Raw genomic sequence first — 15,894 nt, forward strand, 5'->3', positions numbered from 1 at the left:
GCACAGAGAGTGCAGGGAGGAGCTATGTTCACCACACCTGAGTCCTAGGCCCACATGTTTGCTCAATTCCCCCAATGAACCCCCAACTCCACTCAGCATTTTCTCTCAGGGATGCAGTAACACTTCCCTGAGGCCACACTCACTTCCCCATTCCTTCAGATACTGTGGAGATAATACGTTAGAGGAGGAGTTTACAGATACCTTTAAAACCCTGAGTCTCAGTGCTTGCAGGATCATTCCTTCTCAGCATCCTGCCCAGCAATGGATCCAGGCACCACAGGAATAGTAGGGGGCGTGTCGGAGGCCAAACCCGCCACACCAGAAATCCAGGAGGTTGCTGACAAGGTGAGTACTTTAGGAAAAACTTGACCTCAAAAGAAACTTTCATAATTTGATTCATAATTTGGCATGGCATTAACAGTGTGGGAAATCACAGGAACCAACATATATGGGTTTCGTTCCGACTCTGATACAGCTGAAAGTGAAACATTAAGCCCTTCAGAGAAATTCTAACATCCTAAGAGTAAAGTCGGCCAAGCCATGCTCTTAACTGCAGCCTCAGTTTCCCCAGTGGCTGACAGTAAATGCATGCTGGATCGTCTCTACACCGCACATATCTGATCCCAGGAGCTCGAATTACTGGCGGGATTTTCCAATCCCAACAGTTTAAGCTGATGTGTGAGTGCACATAGGCAGTTCAGGATTCCTGAGCTGACTCCAGGATGCGGTGACCACCAACCCATCACAGTCGAAATAGAACTCAGAGTTTCTAGCAAGTTCACACAGGCTGCTTAACTACCATCTATATAGAAAGATGAATCGTATTGTGTGTTTTACAAAGGAAAAACGCATGCGAATTATGGAGGTAGGTTTGAATCTGTTGCCTTATTTTCTTACATCATGTTGTTTCCCTATCTAAAGTCGAATCATCCTGGAGGACAAGATAAATTTGGGTTGTTTTTTGCTTCTTTTTGTGTCCCTTTGAGACTTGGTCTTGCTAGATGGTCTATCCTACAGGTGACTCAGGCTAGCCTCAAACTCAAGGCACTCCTCCTGCCTCAACTTCTCACGTGCAGGGATTACAGTCATGGGCCACCACGCTAGGCACTATCAGATTCTATGTGAGTAGAACAGATGGGAGCCTTCGTACCTAGGGCACTGAACATTCTAGAGGGGGTCAGAGGCCTAAAATTCAGTGGCTAAATATTTAAGGCTAAATAGTTCTCACTCATAGGTTTATTTCAAGAAATATCTTGGAGCATTTTACTTCGAGGAAAATTAAATCTTTAAATCTTCATTAGAATCCTCACATCAAGTTGGTGTTCTCAACCTTAAATGTGCACGTGAGGCACCTGTCACTTAGATTAAATGTGGGTCTCACTGAAGAGGGCTAGACAGGCCTGTGTGTCCTCATTTCTTCCAAGGTCTATGGGAGTGTGGGCACTCCTACCCACGACTTTACTTTCCTGTGGGACCTGATATATCCGTCATCCTAGAAGGCTTGGGGGAGATGGGGCCTTAAAATAGGATGCCAAAGAAAGTCCCCCACTTCACCTGGAAGAAGAAAGAGCTAAAAGGCCTAACATAACTTGCATAAAATTTATTTCAAAAACGAATATATACAGATGAGTCCTAGTTGATATTTATGATGACTGAAATAAAAAGCCCCCTGAGATATTCCAATAATCAGCACTGTGAGAGGATAGACAAAGAAATAGAGTTATTTGAAATAAAATGTTACAGCAGATTTTCATGGTTTTTAATATTTGAACATCTGGTTATTTACTCTTCTTTTGAAACCAGGGTCTTGCTATTATTCAGAGTGGTTCAACCCTCACATGTTCAACTAATCCTTTTACCTCTAGCCTCCCAAGTACCCTGAACTACAGGAGTGTGTCCATCCTGCTGGCTAGGGTAATTTTTGAACATGTTATTCTAAGTAGTTCCTTGGGGATTTTATACATGCATAAAATGTATTTTGATCATATAAATTTTAAGGTAGGAAGCTACTGGAAGGTTTTATCTTAATAATGACACCATCTATGGACTGCATCTTCAATAATACAATGAATTTAGAAATGTTTTCTTGCAGCTCCAGAGAATCAGAATGAGACACAGATATTAACAGGGCCACGTCACCTGGGAAGGAGCTTTGCTGTTTTGAAAGCCTTGATTTCTGTCCCACCTCTCAGTTGATCTTCAAAGCCCCCAGGCAGACAAGGATGCAATCCAGCCTACGTTTAGATGATGGACCCAAGACTCAAGATGCTCAAGTCACCCAGATTAGAAACTAACCTGTCCTTTCCCAGTGCACACCCTCAGCACACTGGGAGCTCTGCAGGGATCAGAGGGAAGGAAGAGAGCAACCTTACCTTCTCTGTAAAAGCCAGGGTTTCAGGTTTAAGTCACCATGAGAGATGCATAGCCACCCACACGTGAACCATTTCATGGAGCCATTTCTTGAGTCTCTCCTAGATGTCCAGCATCCGGTTACAAACTGCAGGAGCTACATAAAGGACTGAAAGAAACGGCCCCTACTCCCCCAAATTTAACAGTGCAAAGGAAATCATGATATCTAGGGAATATTATAAAATGAAACTTATTTAAGCACTGTCCCATGATCACAGGTTTAAGACCAAAAAGGACATTAGGCAGTGGTGCCAACCCCTTTACTGTCAGGTGAGCAGGTACAGGGTGGTGGCTCAGCTCCCAGATGTCACTCATCTGTCCTGTCTTGCAGGAGACAGCGGGAGGGGACAACACCCACTAAAGTGTTGGCAGGCAAAGAAGCAGGCAGTAAACCCTGTGTTTTTAGGAAGCGTTTTCTCAATCACAGCAACCATTCTCTCTCCAGAGAACACCATGGTGCAGATACTAAGGAAAGTCCTTGTTAAGTCAGGAAATTCAGTCTATCTCTCCAAGATTCTGGTCTGTTGGGTCCTCACACAGTGTTGGGCCAGAGAGGGTTACTGTATCCCTAGAATGATCTGAAGGAGCCCAGAGAAAATCTCCACTATGTGTGGTTTACTTCGTACACTGATCAAATATAGATGTACTTACTGGGGCCCTTCATTGCAAATCATGACTATATTGTTTTTTTGCTTTGTTTTCCTGTTTTAAGGGTGTGTGTGTGTGTGTGTGTGTGTGTGTGTGTGTTTCTGTGTAACTACCTGTGTGTGTTTGTGTTTGTGTCTGTCTCTGTGTGTGTGTCAGTCTGTCTCTGTATGTGTCTGTGAGAGTGTGTGTATGTGTGTGTGTGAGTGTGTGTATGTGTGTGTGTCTGTCATGTGTCTGTCATGTGTCTGTCTCTGTGTGTGTATCTATGTGTGTGTGTGTGTGTTTCTGTGTGACTACCTGTGTGTGTTTGTGTCTGTCTCTGTGTGTGTGTCAGTCTGTCTCTGTGTGTGTCTGTGTGTGAGAGTGCGTGTGTGTATGTGTGTGTCTGTCGTGTGTCTGTCTCTGTGTGTGTGTCTATGTGTGTGTGTATGTGTGTGTGTATGTATGTGTGTGTCTGTCGTGTGTCTGTCTGTGTGTGTGTCTATGTGTGTGTGTGAGTGTGTGTATGTATGTGTGTGTCTGTCGTGTGTCTGTCTCTGTGTGTGTGTGTGTGTGTGTGTGTGTGTGTGTGTGTTTGATTTTTGAGGCAGGATTCAATTGGTAACCCCAACTATCCTGGAACTTTCTATGTAACCCAAGCTGCTCTTGAATGATATTCTCTTGCCTCAGTCTTCCAAATTCTGGGATTAGAGCTGCCAGCCCAGGGTCATCAGCATTTCTGAGGACTCTCAGCAGGATGAGGTTCCCAGGTTGGTATCACAGGTAAACTGAGCCCTAACATCATCTCTTACTTTCTCCTCCTTAGGTCAAACGACAGCTTGAAGAGAAAACCAATGAGAAATATGAAAAATTCAAGGTCGTCGAGTATAAATCTCAAGTCGTCGCTGGACAAATATTGTTCATGAAGGTTAGACTCAAACCTCTCTCAAGCACTGAAGTGATTGTTTCCTGTTTCCCCAACTGTAGCTTCATGTCTACCACTGGTCTTTAATTAAGACACTTGCAAATATAAGACCCCCAAATCCACTGGATGGTAGGATAGTTACCTTGTTTTACCTTGTGAATACACAAAGCTTTCTCCTGACCTACAGCAAGAAGTCAGTGTGAACACACACACACACACACACACACACACGCACACGCACACGCACACGCACACGCACATGCATGCACGTGTACACATGTTGTATGATGCCCATCGTAATGCCATATATGATGGCATGCTTTCGTTAGTAGCACTTGAACTTTAAGGTAGAAAGTGATACCAGAGCATAATGTCTACTGTAGAGCTTTAATTGTTCTGTTAAAGAACAAAGTGGCAATTCTTATCCTGATCATCTAGGTCCCAGGTCCAGGCTGAAAAAAACCATTGTCGTGATGGTCCTTAGACTTTGTTATTTTTACATTACAAAGGAGGCAGCCTATGGACATTGACAATGGAGTTTGCAGCACAGCAGAGATTTTGGAGACCATATAGTCCATGTTTTCTAAAGCAAATCTGAGTTTCTTTTCCCTTATCAAACTATATGCCATTTTTTTCTCCCAACCGAGAAGACAGAAAACAGAATCACCAAAACCACAGGCTCCTGGTTCTGATATCATGAAAATAAAATGTAACCCTGGGATGTAATTGTGCCAAGATTTTAGGGAAAAGTACAATAAACCGGAATCTAGATGGAGAAATGGATTGGTGGCTGTTCTTGCAGAGTACCTGGGTTTGGGTCTCAGCCCCCACTTGGTAGCTCACAGCCATCTCGGACTCCAGTTTGAGGGGATTTAACGCCCTCTTCTGACACCTTCAGGCATTGCATTCACATGATGCACTGAAATACAAATAAATTGAATAAATTTTTTTTCTAAAAGACAAAAAAAATATATTTAAGAAATATGTTTGCTGCCATACTATTAGCTGCTCTTTCTCTTAACTTGAGTGTTGATTGTAAGTTCAGTTCATGGGTGCTGTCTCAGATCAGAAGTGTGGTTTCAGGAGAGCTTGACACATGAAGTCTTAACAAGAAGGAATATCTGTCACACCATGGAGATCCATGTGAATAATCTGCTTCTTTTTTTTTCTTTCCTTCTCTCTCCTCTTCTTTCTTTCCTTCTTTTTTCTTCTTTTATGTCTTTCAGGTGGATGTAGGGAATGGTCGTTTCCTTCACATGAAAGTCCTCAGAGGCCTTTCTGGAGACGATGATTTGAAACTTCTTGATTACCAGACTAACAAAACCAAGAATGATGAGCTGACTGACTTCTAAGCAGCAAATTCTAAAGTGACCTGATTCCTCTCACTGTAAAGAAATGCAGCCATCAATAAAGAAACATTCTTCAAATAACTGTTTTCCTCCCTCATTACTCAGTATTGTGTTGACCTTACTTCCTAGACAATTACTTTTAAATGTGGAGTGTTTCATGAATTTGTACATCATCCTTGGGCAAGGGTCATGGTAACCTCTGTATCCTTCCAATGTTAAATAGACATGCCGTCAAAGGGGGCCCAGTGTTCACGGTTCAGAGTTGATACTTCACACACAGAAAAAAATGGCTCCAACTGGAAACCTTATAAAAACTATGACTCGGGTACAATGACTGTGTAAAGGATCTTATCGCCCATCCTCACTGCAGGTGCATTGATGGCTGTCAGGGAAGCACACACCTTGATGCCTTCATTTGCCTGGAACCAAACAGGTCTTCTCTGCTTTCTTATTTCAAAATTGAATTTGGTATTTTACAAGTCATGTTTTGAAACAATCATAACTTATTTTAAAAAAGCTGCCTCCCCACCCCACCCTACCCCACCCCACCCCCGCTGCCATGCTTCCCTCAAACGTCAGTCAATTGCAGTGATATTCCATCACAAACAAAGGCTTCCTGGTGCTCACTAGAGCAAATAGCAGTGTGCACGACCCATAAGGCCATCCTCATACAAAACCAAAAACCAATGATCAAGACCAGGAATGAACACTGGTGGCACATTGACATCTAGTCCCCAGGCAACACTCAAGGTTCTCAAGTTGTTGCAGTAATGCCATTTATTATACACACAGATCCAGTCCAGAATCGTGTATTCCATTTAATTCTGTCTTCTTTTAAAATTCTTATTTCATTTATTGTGTGTGTGTGTGTGTGTGTGTGTGTGTGTGTGTGCGCGCGCGCACGCGTGCATGCGTGCCTGTGTGTGCACGCATCATCCGTAGCCCACTTGTGGTGAGAAAATGATTCGAGGAAATCAGTGTCCCTTCAACCACAGGGGTACAACTCTCAAACTGAGGTAATTAGGCTTGGTGACAAATGCCCTTACCCACTGACCAATGTCATAGCCCATTGAATACTTTTATTGAACAATGTATATGTCATAAATACCATGCTGTTGAGATAGTTCAAGGATTCCGTTCACAAGTGTGTGCAAACCTCACCTTGCCATTTCACAATATTTTCCTTTCCACACACAAGGAAGTGCTGTCAGTCCTCTAACTTCCTTCCTCTCCCCTCACCCTTCACTGCTAAGCATCCACTACTTCCTTCTGTCTGAATTTATAGACACTACATATGTATGTATCTGTGGATGTACACGTATGGAATTGTTTCATTAATCACTTCCAATTGCCTTTTATCTATGTACAATTTTAAAGTTCATTAAAATAACATTTTATACCTTTTTATACTTAGGGGAGCACTATTGTATCATATTCTATGAATACAAGTGTAAGTAACATATTTTATAATATGTTTGGTTCATTGTTTGTATGCTTGTTTGAGACAGATGGCTGCTATGTGTAGCCCAGATTGGTCTTCAACTTAATATGTAGCCCCAATTGGCCACTAAGTCATGATCCTCCTGGTTCAGCCCCTGAACACAAGATTATAGACATGTATAACTTTGCTTGGTCCCCATTTTCAGAATCTTACTATATTTAAAATTATAACTACATATATTTATTATTGTAGTAGTGACTTTCATGAGATCCTACTTGAGGTTCTATGAAAACATGTAGAAATCTATATAGTGTAAGACAGATGGCCTTTGACTGGGCAGTCTCCCAGCTGTCCTAACCCAACTTCTCCGCCATTGTGTCTATCCATGTGGTTCTCACTGCCTACATCCCAGCTCTGTCCTGTCTGCCTTCCATTTCCCTTCTGTGTCTGTCTAGTCTTCTATGCATTTGTCTGCATCTCTGCCTACCCAGATACTCTGTCCATTCTCCTGTCTCACCTCCAAGCCATCGGCCCTCTATAATACAAAAAAGTGACACTCCTTACACTACTTGTTGACCTGGGGGGCGGGGTGGTATTTGGCCTTCCCCAGGGCAGCTTGCCTTTCTTTTTGGAGCGGGTAACAATATGATAAACAATTACATATCCTGCTAGCCAGGCACTGGTTCAATTAACAATTGAAAGCACTCTCTTATGAGCTGGTAAATACAGTACCTCCAGGTGGTCACAGTCTCTCCCCATTATAGTTCAAGAAATGACTTTGTCTGTAATAAGAGTAAACTATATACAATAAGAACAACTATGAGAACTATCAGGGTAAGGATTGTTTTCACAGTGTTTAGTCCATTTGTATTTGGCAACTTAGGAGAAAATATTTCAGTATCTATCTGAAATATTTCATTCCTTTTATATATCATAAATCATTTTCTTGTCACCATTTAGGCATTACGACCTTTATCAACCTTCTTAGACCCTAAAACACTTCCTTAGATCCCTTATAATTTTTACGACTTTTTATCTTTATGAACTTTATGCCTCATTTGTAAATTTATCGTTTTTGAATCTTATTACAAAGAAAACTGAAAAGCTATCACTATCCAGTCTTCAGTCCCATTAGAGACCCAGGAAGGATAAAACTTACCTGAGTAAAGAGGAAGTGCAGAGTAAGCAGCTTGCAAAACTGTAAAAGTGACAGAAACTGGCTACTTGGACAGTCATCTAAGGCTCCTCTAAGTTGGTGGGGCATCCATCTTCAGCCACCAGGCCCAGAAGATCTGACAGACTTTTTTTTGAAGCAGGAACTTGGGTGAACTCTCTCATCTTGTCAAGGCACAGTGGGGCAATCAACTTCCCAGGGTGCTGCTTGTCCACAGTTTGGATCGAGAACTGTCTTCAGGAAATGTAAGGGGCAGGCTATAGCCTAGTGGCCAGCTTTACCACATTTGGAACAAACTCCAGGTAGAGAATCTGCTGTACACATCATCTTCTTTGGTGGATGTTGGTGGCGCTGCCAGTGTAAGCTTCCATGATGACAATAGTATGCAAATGCAAAGAGTGTTTTATTCTGCAGAAGTCCAGCATGCTGGGGTCTCCCACTGCCAAGGTAGAGAGACAACCAAGTGATCTCAAAGGCTCTATTTGAAGTACATTTGTGTTCTGGGGTAGATGAGCTTTATCTTATTCTACGTCTAGGCATTCTGGAACCATTACCTGGGTATGGAGGTTGAAGCCTGGGTTTTTTCCTATTAGTAATTGACTTGCCTGCACTTGCCCAGTTCTTAGGCATAGTCTCCTGAATTGCCAATTCGAAGCCTGTCATGGAGTCAGCCTACCCTTCTCACCAGGAGATGACGTGTCTCTCTGTCAAAATAACCTTTTTCTTTTATTAAAACATCTTAAATGACATATTCTGCAAATCTCTGAAGTTTTTGAAGACCATATATCTATCAAAAGTACATCTAATTAGACAAACTTGTCTGTTTCTCATTACTTGTTTTGGCTTAACTTTGAAAACATACATAGCTGGCTAAATAAAGCCTCCTCCTGCAATCAACTACGTTAGTACCTAGCATGACTACTAGTTCTGAATGTATTAAAGGATATGATTATTCATAAATGACTGACCACTAACCTGTATTTCTTAATTATTGCTATCAGTTTATGATAGCAACTTTTGTAAGACTAGGACATTAAATTACATTTAAAATGAGTTGCACTCAAGGTATAGGTACATATATGTTTAAACAAGAGTTGAATCATATGTTCATTATGGTGTAGCAAACATAACTTTAAATTTCTATCACCATGCAAAAACCCATACCAAACTAAAATATTTGAGACTTGTTCCTTTCTTAGTCTAAAAGGAGATACAATAATCCACCCATCTTTTCCCAGCTGGATGGCTTGGAGCTACCTTACTGTAAAGGTGAAATGGTTTGACCCCTACTGGCTTGTCTTGGAGCTTCCCCACCATGACAGTGTCAAGAGTATAAGGAGGAGCAAGAGACTTCTTGTATAAGCAATTGAATCTTTGCTAGAGTTTACTCTTTTGCTTTTGAAGGAAGGGATAACAAGGAAGCATCTGCCAGGACACAGGTAAGGCAGTGTTCTAGAAAAGAGAGCTAAGGAGCCATCTTAAGTTTGGAGGAACTCAAGAGAAAGGTAGACTAACTCCATAGAATGACACAGACAGAAGAAGGATTTCTAAAGAGCTAACAGTTTAGTTATAGGTTTAGACTTACACACAGATGTTTTGTATATGGTTAAGAACATAGTGTTAGTTCGCTGAGCTAGCATGTTTTTAGTTCGGTTTGCACACGAACTGTCTTTATTGATCTAGATATTAGATAATTTAAATGGTTATCAGACCCTTTAAGGTTGAATCACCTTGTAAGGTTTGAAATAAAATACTTAATTCTCAAGTAGTTAATCCAATTGTGGGTTGTAGGCAAGTAATATCTACTAGCAATTTTTAAAAATCATTAAGAGTTTGTAATTAATGTCTTCTAATCTGTACTTTTTATGGCTGGGTTTTTATGAAGACCTATCTTATTTACTTGGTAGTTAATAGAATCTCCTCTTTTTATTTTTTTAGGAGCATTTTTTAATACCCACAGAGGCAAAATTGTCTTTACTTCAACATTTTTTCTAAGCTACCTATCTGGAATAGAATCACACATCAAGTATCATTCATATAGTGATAAATTATAGATTGATGAAACTGTTTACTAATTACTTGTAATGGCTGTTGTACAAAGTAATGACACAAAGTGGGACTGTTTAACATACTTTGTGGCAAGACCTTCCACCTGTACTTTTTCCTTTAATATTTATTGATTTTATTTGTATGAGTATACTATAGCTGTCTTCAGACACAGCAAAAGAAGGCATCAGATCTGGTTACACATGGTTGTGAGCTACCATGTGGTTGCCAGGAATTGAATTCAGGACCTCAGGAAGAGCAGTCAGTTCTCTTAACCACTGAGCCATCTCTCCAGAACACACATGTCTGTCACATATGGTCTTAATCTTCCTATCTGATCTTCTGGTCCTATACATTTCATCCATTTTAGACTCTGCTTCACCTGTGACATTGTCCCAGAAGCTGTGTACATACCTTTTGAAGTAGCCAAGTTAGATTCCACTACCCATTAGGCCTTCAATATCAATTCCATTTAATTGAAATTTCAACTTTGGTCTCTAATCATTATAGCACTTTGCCAAAATATGTGCCTCCTCTACCATTTAAAACATTTCTTGTTCTGTTGTCAGAGTGATTAATTGTAGATCAGCCTTTTCTATCATATCAGGCACTAATATTTCTAGTTGCTTTCTAAAACAGGCTCTCCTTGGCTGGCATGAAACAAATGGCTCATGCTGCTTTTTGGTGGGGTCTGAGCAAAGCCCCTTAGACAGTATTTCCTGATTGTAAGGGATTGCCTTGTATATCTCTGCATGATCTGAGCCATGTGTCTGCACTTTCCACATTTTTTACTTCTCCCAGGAAGCTTTCCCCCTAGATTATCATCAGAGAAATTATTATCCTGTGGAACTGATTGTCTACTTTTTTTTAGGAAATAACCTGGTCTTCCATGGTCAATGGACATTCTGAATTCTCATTCCTTTTGCAATTGCATGTTCCATCATAGCAGCATTGATCGCAGTAGATGCAATATCCACAATAGTTTTAATGCATTCATAGATAGGTGTGGATCTGACCTTTAAAGCTCTAATAGCCTTTTCCCATTCAGCATTAGTGTTCTTAAAAGCTAAAGACTCAATTAACATTTCTCTTGCATCTGGAACTGATACTGTTCTATTTACAGTTGAAGTTAGTCATGTAAGAAATCACTAAAAGATTTATCCGAGCCCTGGTTTATCTTGGTAAAGGATTCAGATTGTCTTCATTTTGTGTTCATCCTTCTCCCAAGCATTTAAACCTACGGTATGACATTGCTCTAAGGTGACATCATCAAACAGAATCTGTATTTGTAACTCAGAATATTCGTTTTCACCTAGCAACTGGTCCCTGACAATATTAACCCTTCCAGACTTATGTGACTCCATAGCAACAGCCTCCTCTCTTTACCATGCCTACCACTGTAGTTGAGGGCCAGCTTCTAAGATAGCTGTTATTAAATCTTTCCAATCTTCAGGAATTACACGATTTTGCATGCCTTAATTATTTAAAACCTGTTTCACATACAGTGATTGAATGCTATAGGCTACAATGGCCTCTCTGAATCTCCATAGATCTATCGTCTTTATGGGTTGCCATCCAAATGCATCATAACCTGTGGGTTACTCTTCTGGAGGTAATTTGTAGGGAGCCATTCTGAGCTATACAGTCACAAAGGATGTGGGGAGTGGGTGTGGTGGCAATCCTAAGATGGCGCCCGGGACTGCAGCTAAGTCTCATGACTAGCACCTGACTTCCTCACACACCTGAAACTAGCCACGTCCATTGTGAGAGCTGCGCAGGTGCACCATGACACAAGATCAGGCCATGTGACATGGACCTATGAACTGAGATTATGCAGTCTGGACGGAGGAGGCGGAGTGGAGGGAGGATATAAGGGAGTGTGCTCAGAAGGAAGGAGGATGAAGGGAAGAAAAGGGAGATTGCTGCTTGCATGCAGAAAGAAGGTTCCTGAATAAACTGCTTTGAGAAGAACGTCGTGGTGTCGCTCCTTTCTGCGGGACGGAGACAGAAGCGACAGTAATTGTTTTATGTAGCTGGAAAAATTATTGTAGTTTTTCTAATAGTCCTGTATAATGGTGATCTTAAAAGTGTCTAGTTTTTCTCTGTAGGGGGAGGTGCTGATACTAAAGTCTGGCTCCCTAATGGTTCTTGATTTGGTCAATAAAGGAAGCCGGGAGCTAATTGCTGGGCAGAAGGGACAGATGGGACTTCCAGGTCCCAGGAGACCAGGGAAAGAGAAGAGGCTTTTGCTGCCATGCATTGGGACGAGGGGAAAGAAGCAGTCCTGTAAGGTCTTGGGGCAGCTAGGACCTGCAGCCTCTGCTATGGGTGTAGCCAAGGAGGTAGGTGTGAGCTATCTGATACAAGAGAGCTAAGAAAGAGTAAGGCAGGAGATTCTGGGCCTAGCACAAATTCTAAAGTCATAAAGCTGTCTGAGTGTTTTTACAAAGGTGGGTAGAGAGGGAAACTGAGTCAGTGATGGTGGTTTAGCAAGAAGAAACCGGGAGCAGCCAGAGCACAGGCAGCAGCTCCAGAGTTGCAGCTCCCCAGCAAGCTGTGTGTGGGGCCGGCCTGGCAGCAGCCTGTCTCTTAAGCCAGGAGGGACCAAAGTGCGGACTGTGGTCACAGACAAAGACAGAAGCGTGTTTTTTGTTTTTCGTTTTTTGTTTTTTTTTTAATTACACACATTTCTTAGTCCATCTAGTTATGAAAGGAATGAGACTGACACTAATTTGAGGGAAAAGGACAAAGAGATTCTTCTATACTCTGATGTTACTTAGAGAGGACAGAGAAAACTATAATCATTATAATTAGTTCTATGGTGATAATTTAAACAGAACTTTACAGGGTATAGTATGCCCTTTGCTATAGTGTTTTCCATTTTTAACACAGAAAACATTTTCTATTTTGAATCTTGCCAATTCTTTTATTTGGAGACTTTATTATGTTCCAGTAAAAAATTTCTATGACTGTCAATACTCAGTTTCTTTTTGTAGCATCTCTTCACATTTTAAAAACAATTCTACTTATTTCTCTTTTATTGCTTCCAAACATAGTATTTATTTCATTACTTAAGCTTTTTTAAACTGTCCTTTGGGAACTGACTGCTCCTTTCTGAGCACACATTACTGACTCTGAGGTCTGAGATTTTAGCTTCTCTGACTCCAGCTGTTGCCCTCCCCTCGTGCTCCTGTGCCTGGATTCTCTCCTCTGGGTCTTGTTTCTGGAATTCATGTTTTTAGCATGCATCTCATGCCTGACATTGGTGCACCAGATATTTCAGGGCTTTCCTGGAACACTGTTTGAGGTTTCATAAAGACATGGAGAAATCTACATAGTTTAAGTCTGTTGGCCTTTTGTGGAGACAATCTCTCAGCTAGCCTCTAACTTAACCCAATTTCTCCACCATTGCATCTCTACAAGTGGTTCTCATTGAATGCTTCCCATCTCCCTCCTGTCTCCCTTCAGTCTTCCTTCTGCCTCTTGCAGTATTTTTGCCTGCCCAGAAGTTCTGCTTACCCTACTGCCCTAGTTTAAGATGTCAGCACTTTATTATGGGAAAGCCGCACCCACAGTGAACCAGTTGGCTTTGGAGGCTGCATGACACTGAAGCTTACCTTTCATTTTTGAGCAAGTGAGAAAGTTACAAATATTTACATATCCTGTTAGCCTAACATCAACTCAATTGAAAACATAGGGGCACACTCTTTCTTTTTTCTTTCCATTTTTTTCTTTCTTTCTGTCTCAATTTTTCTTGATTTGTTTTTTTTCCCCTTAGGTTTTGTTTTTATTCTTTTCAAATTAGATAATTATTTTATTTATTTGCATCCCAAATGCTGCCCCCCATTTCCCAGTTCCTCCTCACAGAGATCTTCATCCCACCCCCGACCCCCATCACCTCTGACAGGGCGGACCCACCTTGGGTATCCCCCCACTCTGCCTCATCAAGTCTCTACAGGATTAAGTGCATCCTCTCCCACTGAGGCCAGACAAGGCAGCCCTCTGCTACATATGTGCATGGGACCTAAGACCAGCCAAAATGTGCTCTTTGGGTGCTGGCTCAGTCTCTGGGAGCCCCCAGGGGTCCAGATTAGTAGACACTATTGGTCTCCCTTGGGGTTGACATCTCCTACAGTTCCTTCAATCCTTCCCCTAACTTGTCCATAGGAGTTCCCAACCTTTTTCCCATGCTTGGCTCTGGGTATCTGCATATGTCTCAGTCGCTGCTTGGCAGAGTCTCTCAGAGGACAGCCATGCTAGGTTCCTGTTTGCAAGTACAATATAGCATCAGTAATAGTGTCAGGGACTGACCATTAGATAGATAGATCTTAGTTGGGCTCATCACTAGGCAGTCATTCCTCCAGTCTCTGCTCCATTTTTGTCCCTGCATTTCTTTTAGACAGGGCAATTTTGTGTCAAAAATTGGTATCTTCATTCCTCCATGGGGATTCTGTCTGGCTGCCAGAGGGGGTTTCTTGAGGTTCCCTATCCCTACTGTTGAGCATTTTGACTAAGGTCACCCACATTGAGTCCTGGGTATTTCCCCCATACCAGGTCTCTGGGACTTCCTAAAGATTTCCCCCAATCCCCCACCTGAAGTGGAAACTTAAGGGTTCCTTGAAACGTGTTGGATGCTGTTTTGCTGGGGCAAACACATGAAGGAGTGTTTTCCCAAACCAGACACAAGTGAAAGGACATTTTGCTAAGGCAGACACATGAAGGATTGTTTTGCTGAAGCAGACACAGGAGAAAGAATGTTCTGCTAAAGCAAGCATGTGAAAGGACATGTGATGAAGGATTCTTTGCCAATGACACACATGTATTGGTCTGCCTTAAATAGTTGAGCTCATTTCATCTAGCTTACATAAAGAGCAATGCACCAAAAAACTTCTGCTGGTATGCTGGTGGCCTCTTGCTGTTTCCATGACTTGGGCCAATTGGCAGCCATATCAGCTGAGATAGACTCACATGCTGAGGCAAGACCCCTGGTGGAACATACCTCTAGAGGAGAGTAAAAATAGGACTCAAAGGTCAGTAAAGGAGCCTGAGGTTGGCTTGCTTGCATAGCTAAACGTTTCTAGGTCTCATGTGTTTGCTGATCTTCGTTTCACTAAGAGAGGCACAGTGGGGGACTTTAATTTTTCATATCTTTCTTTTAATGATGGCTCTTAAATGCTTTAACCTTTTAGCCCACCACCTACCAGAGGTAATGGAAAAGAAAGGAAATGGACCTGTTTAGAAATGGTTCTTTGGAGCAAAATCCATCTGCATGAAAAATTAAAGTTACACCTACACCACACTCACAGCGGCTACATATTTCTATTAATTCTCCTGGCCCCCTAGGACTCTCTCCTCTCTCACTTATAACTGATCAACCCCCACCCTCTATACACAATTCCTTCTTGTTCAACTTTACTGGGTCTGTCAGTGTGTCATGGGTATTCTCTATGCTTTGACTAATAGTCACTTACCAGTGAATACATACCATACATGTCCTTTTGGGTCTGAGTTACCTCACTCAGGATAATATTTCCTAGTTCCATCATTTGCCTGAAAAATTTCATGATGTCTTTGTTTTTAATAGAAGAATAGCTTTGCATTATATAACCGAACTACATGTTCTGTATTCATTCTTCAGCTGAGGAACATCTAGGCTGCTGTCAGTTTTCTGGCTATTATGAATAAGGCTGCTACAAACATAGTGGAGCACAAGTTTTTCATACCCAATTTCATGACACATATTTTATCCCCAATAAAGACAATATCTGTGGTCATCCCAACAATTTATGAAGTATAAAGTGACTTTCAGGTCCTGAATACAATGTGGGATAATTAAATCAAGCAAGTTAATCTATCTACCATTTCAAATATTCAATTTTTTTAATGAGATGATGGATAAGAACCCGAGAAGGAGGGTTTCTGT

At 41.5% G+C, this 15,894-nt stretch overlaps 1 protein-coding gene and 1 non-coding gene across 2 annotated transcripts; one reads left to right on the forward strand and one right to left on the reverse strand.

Moving 5' to 3' along the window:
• Window positions 1-246: 246 nt before the first annotated feature.
• On the forward strand, window positions 247-5,389 carry Stfa3 (stefin A3). The gene is made up of 3 exons (NM_001105877.1): window positions 247-345; window positions 3,863-3,964; window positions 5,188-5,389. The coding sequence occupies exons 1-3, from the start codon at window positions 262-264 to the stop codon at window positions 5,311-5,313; spliced, it is 312 nt and encodes a 103-aa protein (NP_001099347.1). The 5' UTR covers window positions 247-261; the 3' UTR covers window positions 5,314-5,389.
• A 60-nt stretch (window positions 5,390-5,449) lies between these two features.
• Window positions 5,450-5,552, reverse strand: LOC120095716 (U6 spliceosomal RNA). Its single transcript, XR_005491514.1, has one exon. It is a non-coding gene; the product is annotated as a U6 spliceosomal RNA (small nuclear RNA).
• Window positions 5,553-15,894: the final 10,342 nt, after the last annotated feature.

This window comes from Rattus norvegicus, chromosome 11 (genome assembly GCF_036323735.1).
Source record: "Rattus norvegicus strain BN/NHsdMcwi chromosome 11, GRCr8, whole genome shotgun sequence".
NCBI classification, from domain to species: domain Eukaryota; kingdom Metazoa; phylum Chordata; class Mammalia; order Rodentia; family Muridae; genus Rattus; species Rattus norvegicus.